This window comes from Vipera berus, assembly GCF_964194415.1.
Source record: "Vipera berus genome assembly, chromosome: 4".
NCBI lineage: Eukaryota > Metazoa > Chordata > Lepidosauria > Squamata > Viperidae > Vipera > Vipera berus.
Window position 1 is genome coordinate 44,741,328 of NC_138206.1, and position 15,560 is coordinate 44,756,887.

The 15,560-nt window shown below is 35.0% G+C and overlaps 1 protein-coding gene across 2 annotated transcripts in view; it reads left to right on the forward strand.

The window, feature by feature from the left end:
- The window catches only part of GBE1 (1,4-alpha-glucan branching enzyme 1), a 134,630-nt gene that overhangs the window by 49,890 nt on the left and 69,180 nt on the right, over window positions 1-15,560 (forward strand). For both annotated transcript variants that reach the window (XM_081327310.1, XM_081327311.1), the window contains exons 4-6: window positions 5,524-5,649; window positions 7,728-7,863; window positions 13,357-13,447. In XM_081327310.1, coding sequence (XP_081183436.1) covers window positions 5,524-5,649; window positions 7,728-7,863; window positions 13,357-13,447 — 353 coding nt within the window. The remainder of the gene's footprint in view (window positions 1-5,523; window positions 5,650-7,727; window positions 7,864-13,356; window positions 13,448-15,560) is intronic.

Genomic DNA, 15,560 nt, shown 5'->3' on the forward strand with positions numbered 1-15,560 from the left:
TAAATTTCATTGTACTTCATAAAAAGTGTCTTAACAGTTAGGATTGCTCAGTAGTGGAACAGTCTTGGGTGGGAGAAAGTCTCCTTTACTATAGGAATTTAAAGAGAGACTGGATGGTTATATGTTGGGGATCCACTACTGATGCATTCATGAATTAGGCACAGAGTTGGACAAATTATCTTCAAGATCTTTTCTAGTATCTACATTGTATGATTCAAAAAGTGTAATGGCCACACTGGAAGCAAAAACCCTATGTTTTTACCTCATAAAATACAGTGCAAGATTTTACCAAATAAGCTCTAGCTCATTATGCTCTAAGCAGCAGACAGGGACAGGAAATGTTCCTATTTATGTGCATGGAATTTGTCCATTTCTCTTTTCAGTCTTGTTGAGAAAAAAATAGAACTATCCTTTTTTCATGGTTTGCCAGTCTCTGAATGCAGGAATAGAAAAAAAGAGGAAATATAGTTCTGAAATCCTTGGAAGATTATAGTGGTGGACAGCCTGTTACCTACCCCTTGTCTTTAAAAGCTATTATAAGCTGAAATTTGTGTCGCTGCTAATTATTGCCACGATGATTGATATATCTCATATTAGTCATATATATTCATATGCATTTTGCTTTTCATAGTTCTGAATAGAGTTTTCATTTTGGTTAACGTGGCCTAGGTGAGACTATAGAATTGGATTTGTGTTTTCAATGGATGTACCAGTAATGATACATAAAATGACATTTAATGCAGAAGTAAAATGAGAGAAGATACTGGTTTTTAATAATTAACTAGAATATATTTCATATGCTTTTTTTGAAATGGAAAGCTTCCATTTATTTTTATGAATAGAGTTACATCTCCCTCTTTTGGAAAATCAAGGCATGACTTCTTTCAGAGACAAGACTTTGTTACTTGATACAAACTCTTTGTGTGTCTGTCTGTCTGTCTGTCTGTCTCTATCTATCTATCTATCTATCTATCTATCTATCTATCTATCTATCTATCTATCTATCATCTATCATAGTATCTCTCTTTTTTCAGTAACATTTAAGAAACGCTAATCAACCAGCAACACAAACTAACCTTTAGTAAATATATATTGAATATTAGAAGTAAAGGAATTATGTAAATTTTTATGATGTCTTTAAAAAGATTGGTGCCATTAATGCAAATATTCAGCTTTTTAAATTACTAGTATTCAGAATAGGATTTCGTTAACCATGTGGAGATTATACAATATTACGTAAGAGAAGTTCTCACATGCAGCTTTAAAAAGGTGCAATTATACATCTTGTTTTCAGTAGGCACCTAGTGAAATCCATGTATTACTGGAGTAACATTATTTAACCGTATATATGACCTCAGTCAAGAAGGAATTTCTCACAAAGTGTGTAGTTATTCAAAGAAATTACTTTTTATATAAATAGCAATATTTTAATCACAGGTTTTTTTAAAAAAATATAGTCTAATGAAATAATCATGTCTGATTAAAAAAATAAAGTGTGGCATTCAGATGGTATGTTATGATGACATAAGAACATGGGAGCACCTACTGCTAACTTTTTTTCTTTCCTTTGTTTTTCTATCATATGGGTTTGAGAGGTTGCAAAGACTGAAAGCTATTTACCACTGAAAGTACAGAATATTTGACCAATGAGATGTTCTCATTCATTGAAATATCTGTTCACAGCAGAATGTGTTATCAAAAGCGGTACTCATTTATTCTCAGATAGAAAAGAGTGCTTTATAATTAAATAAATACTGAAGAGTTATTGAGACAATAGTTTACAGGACAAAAAGAGAAGTTAATCTCTTCTTTTTCTTCTCTTCTGAGATTTTCTGGATTTTCTGAAAAAAATACCGTATTTTCCGGCGTATAAGACGACTGGGCGTATAAGATGACCCCCCCAACTTTTGAGATGATTTTCAAGATTTTTCGTCTTATATGCCGGAAAATCAGCGAGCCCGGGAAGGCACGCCCTCCCCTCTCACTGTGGAGGAAGCAGGGCAGGCTGGCGTCTGGCGGGAGCCGGCAGGGCAGTCCTGCGCACGCGCACGCTCCCCGGCTGTTAAGGAGCACTCCTTAGCAGCCGGGGAGTGCGTGTGTGTGCAGGACTGCCCTGCCGGCTCCCGCCCGACGCTCTTCCCTCTTGAGGCAGCATCGCTCCCCGGCTCCTAAGGAATCCTCGGGCCGGCTCCCGCCCGACGCTCTTCCCTCTTGAGGCAGTATCCCCAAGGACTCCTTAGGAGCCGGGGAGCGATGCTGCCTCAAGAGGGAAGAGCGTCGGGCGGGAGCCGGCAGGGCAGTCCTGCACACGCGCACACTCCCCGGCTGCTAAGGAGTGCTCCTTAACAGCCGGGGAGCACGCGCGTGCGCAGGACTGCCCTGCCGGCTCCCGCCAGACGCCAGCCTGCCCTGCTTCCTCCACAGTGAGAGGGGAGGGCGTGCCTTCCCGGGCTCGCTGATTTTCCAGCGTATAAGACGACTGGGCATATAAGACGACCCCCCAACCTTTGAGATGATTTTCATGGGTTAAAAAGTCATCTTATACGCCGAAAAATACAGTAAATCAACAGATTTGGCATTCGCTGCTCAACACTGTTCGTATACAGTCAAAATATTACAATGGCGTTTGGACTGGAGAAATGTGCTCCCATTACCATTCAATAGGGGGAATATATGGTTCTTTTTCTTTCTTTCATCTAGATGAGATGGATAGCACATAAATCTAATAAATAAATAAAATAAAAGAGTGAAAACTGCAGAAATCAAGACACCCAATAACATCAGGAGTCTGGATAAAGACAGTCACTACAAATACCTGGGCATCCTGAATGCTGACAGTGTAATTAATGCTGACAAGGCAATTAATATAAATAAATATTACTTAATTTTATAACTTTTAATGGTGCTCATTTCACTGTCTCTGAACGTGGTAGGCAAAGCCTGGAAAAACTCTTCTGCTAATGGAAATTGTGTAATAGTGGTATAAGAAAAAATGTGCTTTCATATGTTGACAGTTCATTAAAAAATGATAAACATTTTTTTTAAAAAAATTGAAGAAATACGCACAGTCTACTGTTCCAAAAACTTGCAGAAAACTGTGCGTTATAATTTCTTATGGGTGAAGATTGGCCAAGTAAGCTGATGATATCAAACTATTTAGCATAAGATAATCAGAAAGGTTTTGTGAAGAATTCTAATACAATCTTGAAAGTGAGTGAATAAGCCTTGGTATTGCCAACAATACAATTGCAATATGAATCTCAGTGGCTCTAAAATTACAAACTTTACATATATATCCGTGAGATCTGAGCTGGAAGAGATTGATCAGAAAAACGATTTTGGAGTCATGGATAACTCAGTGAAAATGTCAACCAACTGCAACTGCCATAAACAAGCTAATTTGATGCTTGGAATCATTGGGAATTGAAAATAAAGTTGTGACTATAGTAATGTCTTTATATAAATCCATTGTAAGACTACACTTGGAGCAGTATGAATAGTTTTAGTCATATGTCAATGGAGATCTGTTAAAAGTGCAACATGTATACAAATATTAATAGGATATTGTTTAAAAATAAAGCTTGTGCGACTAACTTTTTAGCTTGGTATGAAGGAGAGCATAGAGAAACATAGTTGTTCATCAGTTGTGGTAATGACCTTCATTTGTTATTCAAAAGGAAATTTACATGAATCATCAGTAAGAGGCTACTACTTTTAGTAGCTTCTGAATGCAAGAAGACATCTGTTAAATAGCAACTACAATGGAGAAAGCATTTATTTCATATTAATTGGTAAAACAATCATTTCCTTTTAAATTAGCAACAGTCCAATGATATAACAAAGCATGTCAAAAGAGACCTTTCTTGATGGAATATATAGAATAAAATGATGCTTGATGGAATAGAACTAGTATATTCTGTTAAGTATCAGTTGTTAACAAAGCACAATCATGGACCCACGATGTTCCATAGTTTGGGCAACCACTGGAAAAAACTGCTTCCAATCACTGAGTGTCCTAGCATACTACATTCTGCTGTGTAGATTGATCATATTATAAGGGAAAACAATATGAAAAAAATGAGAGAAAGGAATTTTTTAGGAACTCTTATCACTAATTGTTTCATATATTTGTATGCTGTGCCTGACATAGTATGAAACTATTTGCAAGCAAGTGTTGGCAAATGTGACTGTTAAGTAAATGGGTTAAAATACAACTAGATATCAGAGGCTATCATCATGATAAATACTGTTTAAGTGGAACACCTTTAATATGAATATGCAAATATTGGAGGCTAGCTATTTACAAGGAACCTATATAAGAAACTATTATCTCTATCTCTGCAATTTATAATTTGTAACATAACCATGTTCAATACAATTTCTGGCATAGTATTATTTGTTAGAATGCTATTGCTATTTACAATATGGAAATTAAAATACTAGCATGTTTAAAACTTTCTGAAATTCTTAAACCCGTTTGATTGACATTTCTAGTCTAAATTTCTAGTCTAAATCTGCTTGTTCCCTGCTGTCATACCTGAATCGGTGTAAAATTGCATTTGATTTTTTTCCCCAAGCTATGTCCCTCATATCATTTTTATGACCTCATCTCATAATTGTCTGAGTCTAGATGTAGGAGGCACAAAATCAGAGCCTTTGAAGGATTTATTTCCTAAATATAATCCCTAAATTAATTCCATTCTATTTTGTTTTTCTTGGCTTGTTGTCTCATTTTCATCATCAGCCTTGGTGGAGCAGTGGGCTAATGCCTCCTTAAGTAACACCAGCTGCCTGCAATTAGTGCAGGTTCGCATCCCACCAGGCTCAAGGTTGACTCAGCCTTCCATCCTTCCGAGGTAGGTAAAATGAGGACCCAGATTGTTGGGGGCAATAAGCTGACTTTGTAATAATGCCGCTTGGGGTGTGTGTGTGAAAGCCCTAATAAGCAGGCATATACATAGAATGAAGGCTACTGCTAAGCTTGTAAGCCGCCCTGAGTCTTCGGAGAAGGGTGGGATATAAATGGAATTAAAATAAAATAAATAAAATAATATTCCATTAAGCTGGTATTTCAGTGATACACAGACTATGCCAAGTGTGCTGAGTATTCAGGAAAAAAAAATGAAACAAATGAATTAAAATTACAAAGCTATGGACAGACACACCTTTTTATCACACCTGCTGAGTTTTTTTCTGTTGTAAAAAATAACCAATATTTTATATTTTTAGTCAATATGGGTCAAGTTACCAAGACTTTTATTAATAATACATTCAATTTTTCTTTGACATTTTTATGCATGCAACAAATAGGCAAGTTAGTGACTATAAAAATGTGTAACTATTTTTTTTATTAATAATCTGTAACTGTATTCATGCTGCACTGTGTGTGTGTGGCTTGATTTTAGTGTAGAATAACCTGCATCATAAATATTTTCAACTGTAAAACACTATAGTACTACATTTCATTTATACTTCCAATCCTAATTTAATTTCCATACTTTCTCATTGCATTGAATTTTTTAGTTGGTGATAAGAACCAAAACTGGAGAGATCCTTTATCGCATTTCTCCTTGGGCTAGATACGTAGTTCGTGAGGGTACCAATGTGAATTATGATTGGAAACACTGGGATCCATCAACTCCATATAAAGTAAGTTATTAAATTAATTGTGATTTGTTTCTTATACATTTAAATTTTGATATTTTTATACATGTCAGTGGGCTTTTTTCTTACAACTTGTAGTTACATGGAGAAAGAATTATACTCTTTACAAGTAGAATATTGTTTATTAGAAGGGCAAACTATGTGCACTTTCCTATTAATATTCTTAATACTACACACACACACATACACATATACATACACACACACACACATACCAACACACACATTTATTTTTGCAAATTGTTAAAAGTATTTTATATATGTATCAATCAAAGGTAGTCCTTAGGTTATCTTATTTGTGCTCAAAAATTAAGGCTGGCCAGATCTAAATGGAAGACATTCAGACTGTAGGTTGTTTTCTTTAAAAACCCTAGAAGAAAGTAATGGCAAATTACTTCCATACTGTTGTCAAGAAAGCATTTCCAGGAACTAAATTCAATTGAAGCCAGCTTTAATGAGTGCTCACTTGCTTCAGTATATTGCCTGGTAGAAGGTACCCATTTAGAAGTGGTAGTGATGCCTGTATCAAACTGGAAGGAGTGTTTTCATGCCATATTGCAAATCTAATTCTGTATGAAAAGTTAATCTGATGAATCCACAGGGATGGTGTCACTTCTTTTTCTTTATAAAGGAAGGCACATAGCATCTCAGTAACAGTCGTATATTTGAAATGCAATTTCAGTCTTTCCCCCATAAGATGATAGATGTTGTTGAAGGAGTTAGGTCAACTGAAGAACCTATAGGGAATATTAAAGTGAGTGAGCTTTATTACTGTGATTATTCTGAAGAATCTAAATTTCCAGAAGTCCATTCAAAGAACTTTAAATATAATTTTATTCATTATCGATATGCAGTGTAACATAGACTATAAAAGGAAAACACTTTCTTTACAAAATTAAATTTATAACAGTACACAGAGCACCTGTACCTGTTTTTTGTCCTTTTCAAAAAACAAATAAAAATTGACAAATATACTTAAGCATTTCTGTGATTTGCTGTCAGCCTTTAATCTTACAAACGCTGTGAACTTTCACATTTCAAAAAGCATTCCATGTTTCAGTAATTTAGCTCTGTATGATAAGCAATACTGATTTATGCAACATGCATGCAATTACAACTTGTTTAGCAGTCCAGAGACTTGTTATTAATTTTGGGTGTTCTTTCTACAATATTCCTGCTGATAGACTCAGTAAATTAATCTTTCATTTATTGATAGGAAAGAAAGTTGAGAACTGAGGACTGGGATGCAATGGAGTGGAAAAGACAATATAAAACATTCAGTGGATAATGTTTCCAATATGAATAGTACAGCAACCAATAAAATTTAAAATATGCCCTAGTTTTTAAACTGTCTTCCCAGGAACCTAGGACTTTCCTAAAAGCATTACTTGATGTCAAAAATAGTAATGATAAATAATGCCATTATAATTCTTCTACATTGTGGAAGAGAATTCTCTCTATTCTGTGTGACGTTCTCTATCTTCAAGTTAATGATGAAATCTAATCTCTTGTGTCTTTTGAAAACAAGCTTGCTTACAAATTGTATGGTACAGTAGTCAAATTGAGATAGTATGAATGTTCTGACCAAAGGAATTTTAATATTAACAATTTGCTGACCTTAAAAAAAAGAATCTAAGTAGCCAATGTATATTTTGCCTTTGTGATGTCTGCCTGGCCGCAGATAGAGGCAGGAGCATCTACAGCAAGAGTTTCATCCAGATGATCAAAGACATGCCCCTTTTAATGTGCATTGCAAACATGTAAAAAGGGGCAGACGTTTGCTTAGCTGTACCTACAATTTTGAAACCAGCAACTTTTCCTGTGGATGTGCCTGGATTAAATTATGTCTCATGGGAACTTTGGACAAAGGAATTTGTGCACAAAATTGCTGTCAGTAATGGAATAAGATTCTTTCCAACTTCAAAATGTACATGATGAGCTCCATAACTTCAGTTTATATAAAACTGAGTGTGCTGGTTTAGATTTTCACATCATGACCATTCTTGCCTAATAAAACTAACAGCTTCATATTTTTATTCTTAAACTTTTTTTTTCTTGTGTAGTGGAAACATCCCATTCCTAAGAAACCCAAAAGTATAAGAATCTATGAATCACATGTGGGAATTGCTTCCCCTGAAGGGAAAGTAGCTTCATATAAAAACTTTACGTACAATGTGCTTCCAAAAATCAAAGACCTTGGTAAGTGATATCTGTGGCTTCTTTTGAGATAATGTTTAATGACTCCTGTTCCTTTCTTAGAAGGTTCATTTCAAAAGTCTCCATATTGTTTTTAATGCATCACTTCAGTGCATTTTAGTGTGTGGAACATGTAATTTTTTTTAGAAAGCTGCTAAAGTCAAGATACTACTGGTAATATATTTATGTAAAGAACCACATCCAAAATAAATTGCTAATTCAATTTACTAATCGAGTTACATGTAATTTCCAGCATCTATGAGTAGCCATGCTTTGAGAAATATTGAAGCACAGGTGAAGTGCCAAAAGATTGGAGAAGAGCCAACATTGTGATGATATTTTAAAAAAAGTGGGGGGGAAAAGGAGCTTGAAAATTAATAACCAGTGAACTTGATATCAACACCTGGGAACATTTTAGAAAAAATAAGTCATGGGTTTGCAAGCACTTCGAAGAGTGTTTATCACAAGCCAGCATAGAACATGCCAGACAATTAGTGGATCTAGGGAATGCTATGAAAATAGTGTACTTAGATTTTAGTAACACATTTGATAAAGTAGATCACAGCCTCCTTTTTGATAAATAGGATCAGTGTGGTATGGATTACCAAATGGATTCATAGTTGACTGAACAACCATAGGCAACACATAGTCCTTTATGCCCACATAGAGGAAAGTCTGTGGTTGCAGTGTTATGGGTGCAGGAAGACAGGGCTCCATCTTCCACGTTCAATTTCACCCTACTGGAGCCCCTAAAAAGGGTCAGAAGTTGCCCCAAAGAGGTGACGGAGAAGGAGGAGACCCTCGTTGATTGCGGGAGCCCTCCAAACTGGCAAGGAAAAGACTGGCTACATTTGTGTGGCCAATCAGAAGCTGCTGACAGCCAAAGAAAATAAGCATTAACCAGCAACTTTCGAGCAATGTGGATGGAACTGGATGAGACCCTATCTTCTCTTTATGAATTTTAAGACTTTTTCCTGGGAAAAACCCGCCCAAAGAAAAGAATCCTCCCCGATGAGAGAACGAAGGGAAATTTCTACCCCATTCCTTCAGGAAAAGAAAAGTGGTGAATTAATTGCTTGGGGTGGGGGGGGGCAGAGAAAATTACAAGATTAATTTGGAATCAATACACATATGTAAAATTTGGGGACTAAAAGTACTTTTGAGATTTTTTTTTTTAAAAAAAAGATTTAAAAAGCTTGTAATATAAGTTTGGAATTTAAAAAGCTGGAAGATGGCATCAATGTCATCTAGTGGTGAACTACAGCACTGCAATTTATTATGCCTAAAGGAAACTTGGCTGGAAGCCCAGACTCATATAAAACTCTTGTTTTCAGAAACTTTCACTTTTGAAGACTGCAGCTGGGAAAAGGGGAAAAAAACCCACTTGAGCTGCTTATTTGTGTGGCGGAGACAATAAACTATTTTTAAACTGGCCTGCCTGGACTACAAATATAAATACTAACTGACTTTTAGAACTATGTCATGGAGCTATTTCCCTATAGAAGAAACATGCATTATTGATTGAGATGATGGAATACTTTGGATTATAAACCTGTGGTTTATGAACAATTTTAATTGTTCTTTTTTCTCTGGACAGAAAGGATAAGTTTTTCATTGGACAGAAAAATTTGAAAAATTTGAATTTTGCTTATATTTGCTACGGGGAGACTTAAGGACAGACTGCTAGGCCAGCTGGATATTTTGGAGTTCAAATCACAATTGACTGAAACTTTTTAAATCCCTAAATAGATTGGACTATAAAGACTGCATACAAAAACAAAATGGATGTTCCATATGTAGATTCAAATGGTAAAAAAAAACATCCCTATCACCTGTCCACAAAGTCACCAGCTTGACATACCAACAAGAAAATGTTGATGAATTTCAGAATTTCTGTTAAAATCAACATAAGAGACAATTGCCTTAGCTCTTGATGAGACTAAAAATAACACAAAGGAGATAAAGGAACAATTCTTTAATCTAAATCTACAAACTCAGAAAATGATTACAAAGAAGGAACTAGCAACCCAGAAAATAGAAGGAAAATCAGAGGAAACATATCCAAAGATGGAGGACCTAAAGAAAGGAACTAACAGACAAACGAAGAATTAGAAGACGTATCAGAAATGGAAAAGATATCTTACCTGTCAAGATTTCAGAACACACTTGAGGAGAAGAAAGAAGAGCTGATTGAATGGAAGATAGAGCTGTTAAGAGAATTGTGGGAAATTGGAGAAGGAGGGAGGCTGTTTAATGAATATCAATGGGCTGAGCGTCCTTCCAAAAATACTTTAATAAAATTGTCTGTCTTATTCCAAACAATATATACAAAAATAGAGCAAGAATTACTTGATGATTCAAATGCATTGACTTGGAAAGTTAGTTGGTAAAGGAAGAAAGCTAGAGTAAGACTGAAGAAAATAGAGCTTTTAACCCATTAGATGGAATATTATACTATTAATTAGATGTTTGAACATGGCTGAGAATAGATAATTTTTAGAAATAGAAGTATTATTATAACTAGAGAGTATTTGTAACTAGAATATTATATTTTGGGATGAGAAGGGAAATATGAAAATGCTAAGAGGATTTGAATAAGGGAAGCTTTTGGTTACCCAAATATAACTTATTGTGAGAAATTATAAGCGATAGAGACATTTTGAACACTGATGGGAAATTAAAATTTAAAAAATGGGAAAAACCAGATATTAATTGAACAAATGAATACTAAATGCAAATGCAATTAAGATATATTTTGGTTAGAAAAGATATTTTAAACCAACATTATTGATATTATTAGAAAATATAACAAAGATGTTGATATTCAGTTGTATATGTATTAACAACAATAATAATTGTATTTGCCTAATGTGGGAAAACGTGTACTACAGGAAGAAGAGAGGAAGCATTGGATGGTGTAATATTGGGCTTAGATTGAAGAAGTTAATATATACCACTGAATTACTAATATACCCATACACACATTGTTTATTAAGTACTTATTACAGTATTGTAAAACTAGAAAATTAATAAAATATTTATATAAAAAAGAAACATGGTGTGTATTTATTCTCCAGAGCATCTGAGGATAAGAAAGAACCAATGAGTGCAAGTCTAAGAGATGGATAAAACCATAAAACCATGTTTTAATACACTTCTGGAAAGCCAAAAGGGTGGGAGCAGTTCTCACTTCCAGTGGTAAGAGTGTCCTAAAGGGACAAGGACATGGTGGAAAAGGCTCTTCTCCTTAACCTCACCTGCCAGAATTCTTGAGCATATGGGATCCATAGCAGGCCTCTTCCACTGGCACAAATGGGATGGGCTAGTCCCACTGGGGTGAGATGGCTCCTCAGATACTCCTCAGATCCATGCTATATAAGGCTTTAAAGGTAATAACCAATACCTTGAATTGGACTTGAAAGCAACTGGTAACTAATGCAGCTTGCACAACAATTGTGTTATATGTGCCACCTAGGGCTCCCATAACTGTGTGCACTGCTGCATTCTGCATGTCAAGCATGTTACAGTAAACCAACTGAAAAATGACCAAGGCAGCAGTGACCATATGCAGGGCCTCATGATCTAGGTAAGGACTCAACTGGCACAACATAAAGTTATGTAAAGGCTCTTCTAACCATAAATGTCATCTATTCTTCAAGCAGGAGACTCGGGTTCAGGAAAACCCTGAGGTTGCACATAAGGTCTGTGAAATAGTGCAACCCCGTCCAGAACTAATGATAAATAACCACACTCATAGCCACTTTGTCTTACCAGGGCTCAGCTGAAGCCTTTTGTTTACCCATCCAGATCCCTACAACCTCTAGACATTGAGAAAGAGCAGCCACAGCATCACTTGGACCACCAGGGATGGAGCTATAAAGCTGTATGTCAACAGCATACTGAAGATATGCCATCCCATGATGTCATATGATCTCACCCAGTTGTTTCATACAGACGTTAAAAAAGGAGTGGAGAAAGTACTGAACCCACAGAGAAGTGGCCATGGTCTGGACCTCTCACTTCATGATAACACCAATTGGGACTTGTCTTGAAGAAAGAAGCTGAACCAATGCAATTCTGTGCCACCCAGCCCCAAATCCCATTGCCAACTGAAAAGGATTCCATGGTATTGAAAACTGCTGAGAGGTCATGGAGAGCAAGGATGTATGCACTACCCATTCCGTTCTTGCCAGAGATCATTCACAAGCGTGACCAATGCCATTTCTGTGCCATAGCCCAGCCTGAACCCAGACTGAAAGGGGTTCAGATAATCTGTTTCATCCAGGACCTCTGGAGCAGCAACACATTAACTTTTTCCACCATCTTCTGTAGAAGGGAACTGGGAAACTGGATGAAAATTGTCCAGACAGGTTAGGTCCAATGTTGGTTTCTTGAGGAGGGGGAAGACCAAAAACCAATTTAAAATTTAGCATGATTCTACTAGAAGCATCAATAACTGATTGAAAAAAATCTGTAATTTAATGGCTACAGTTAGTTGTGACAATTGCTTTTTAAAAGAAAACAATACAGATTCAAAATGTTTTTTTTCACAGAACAATCTTTTAAAATTGCAATTTAAAATTACTCCATCCTTCTGATAACAGGAGATAAATAAATATGACACCACACCATAAATATAATTATAGGTAGTCATATAAAACTAAAGGCTAGGTGAAATACTTTTAATCAAAGATTTTAATGCTAACACTAAGTGCTAATACAATAAGTAATATAAAATGGTTATGTCCACAGAGTTTCAAGTTTGACCTGTAATTTATTCTTTGCCAATAATCCTTGTTTGGTTGCTAAGGGGGACATTTATCTGCTTTTATATACATTGGCTTCATTGCCTTAGTAAGAGTTTTGTTTTAAATATGTGTGGTTTCATCATTAAATTATACTTTTTCCTTCAGATTTACTTAACGTCATAGAAAAATATTTTGAGTTGTATAAGGGAGAAATAGAAAGATTTTTCTTTACTGCTCTGAACTTTCAATAAATTTCAGATCAAACCTTTGCTTCTTTAATGTTTGTTTTTTAAAGAGATTCCTTGAGGAAATAAATTTGGAGGAAAAAAATGTCAATTAGAAATGGAAATGTTTGAAACATTAAGAAAAGCACAAAGTTTAATATATGTATAGTCTGTTACTTTTATGATTAACACTGTAAATATCAAAAGTGCAGTTTAAGTTCAAAACATGCACATTGGGATACTTAATGTTCTAAAGTCAAATTACAATTATATTTGCATATTATATATTTCTTAGTAAAAGACCAATATTTCAACACACTTAAAGGATTGCTTCAAGTGTTGACTTTCCCAGTTGTGATAATAAAAATGGTTCTTTTGAGCTTAATTTGTTAGATTTCCTGTTAATGTATTTCTAACTTATGTCTTGATAAACATAGATGATCTTGACCAAACTCAGTTGTAATATTGGCCACTGTTTTCTTTAAAAAGCATTGTTGAAATCACTAATTTTCTTCTAAAAACAGGATATAACTGTATTCAGTTGATGGCTGTGATGGAACATGCTTACTATGCAAGTTTTGGTTACCAGATCACAAGTTTTTTTGCAGCATCAAGGTACGCTTTATTATTTTTATTATTTTTTCCTCTTCATAAGAAGAATCTATCAGAAAGACTTAAACCAGTGATGGCAAACCTTTTAGAGATCGAGTGCCCAAACTGCAACCCAAAACCCACTTATGTATCGGGTGCCAGGTGGGCGTGGCCCATTGGCTGGGCGTGGCTGCGGTGGTCATGGCAGACTGGGTGTGACTAAAAAGTTCAATCAATCAATTCCATCTTTGAGAGATCTTTTTTCCCCGCGAGAAGTTGAAATTGATTGAATCTTTTTTTTTTGTGGAGGCCTAAAGCTAAAAGGTTTTATAAAACCCAGCTGAAGGCCTAGGACTGGGGCTACAGTGCGCAGGCCAACAGAGAGGGCTCTGCATGCCACCTGTGGCACACGTGCCATAGGTTCGCCACCACGGACTTAAACCAATGAAAAAGACAAAACTGACTAACTTAATCAGGGAAGTATATTATATGATAGACTGTGATTATAACTTCAGCAGTTGTGGCCACCAATGAACTTGTAGTGCAAATGGAACAATATTTCAATGATTTGTCACCCTTACATATTACAGATAATAGGAATATGGTCCAATATTGATTCATTTGTGTCAAAAAGCTTAATAAAAGGCATCTTCTGCAGATTTAATTTTTTCTTATGAAGCCATTTGATTAATAAATAAATATTACAGTACACAAGAAAGAAGCCAAGGAAAGTAGTAGTAAACTGAACATATTTTAAAGGCTTGAGTTTTTCAATCCCATACCTCAATAATTGTCCATTTCAGTTGAAAGAATGTATATTCTCCACTCCCACATTTCAAAATCTCTGTGGATGACAGCAGTGTCCAAATAAAACCTCAAAGTTGGGAATGAGGCAGTCTGAGGCCATGTATATTGAATAAATTATTTTAAATAAATAAATATTTTTATTAATCTGTTTTGTTATGTTTCCTTTGTTGGGACCAGGGTCAAGATTATATACAATAAAGCAATAGATTTTATTTTTAATTCATTATCCGTATAAATTTCTTTAAAGATATGAAATAGTTTGTTTCTGTACTATGTCAGAAGTCTTGTTGTTTTCAGAAATGAAAGATAAATAGGGGGAACCTGCACAAAATACATTTGGTTTTAGATTGATTGAATAAAGCCACTGTAATTTGGAAAAAAATCCTGTATAATACAGATTAATTTATAACTATAATTAATTCTAATAATGTTGTAAACTAAATCTGTTTTAGATTTAGAAATATTAAAGAGTTTTAAAATAAATATTCAAGTTGGAAGCCTTTCATATTAGGTAAAAGCAGGTAAAATTGGGTAAAATTACATTGCTAATTGCTTGAGTATTATCGCAGATTCAAAGCTATCTGAAATCTAATTGCTGCCAACTCTGCATTTATGATCAAGAGTTCTACCACAAGACACTGTATTTGAGATTAGAACAAACTATCTTTGTAGCTACAGCTTGTTCTTCCAACTTTTTTTATCACTGCAATTCCATTTCTAGATATATTCAACATACAGTGCATATGCTGCTGAAATTAAAGCTGCTAAAAATGTAGTCTTCTAAAAGTCAGTTTGAATGTGAACTAAGTTATAATTTCCTTTTGAAATGACTGAAAAGTGATGCAAATTAAAATTTCACTCTTTTTATTTCTTCGGTACTTTTACTTGTGAAGTGCTTGTAGTCTGTATCTCGTATGTTCTTCACAGCATTCATATGAGAGAGACTGAACTTACTTTTTTCCTATGACTTCAGAAAGTGTCTAATGATTTGCTTAAGGCCTCCCAGTGAGTTATTTTTCACCTTTTTTTCACTCTGAGAGTCAATCAGTATACCAGCATATAAACAAAGAAAATGTAAATTTTATTGAGTTAATACTCTGTATAGGTTAAACTGTTGTTTGTTTAGCCGAGGATTATATCACATAATTGATGTGCATTTTATATCACTTGATTTTCTTAAGCTTAAATATATAAAATATCTTCTATGCCTCCCTAATGTGCTGTCATTAAATAACAGTTACAGTTCTAGTGAATCGTAATAGTAGCAATCATGCTGAATTAAAAAAAAATAAAAGTTGTAAAGAATTAATTCTAAATATTTATGCATTTT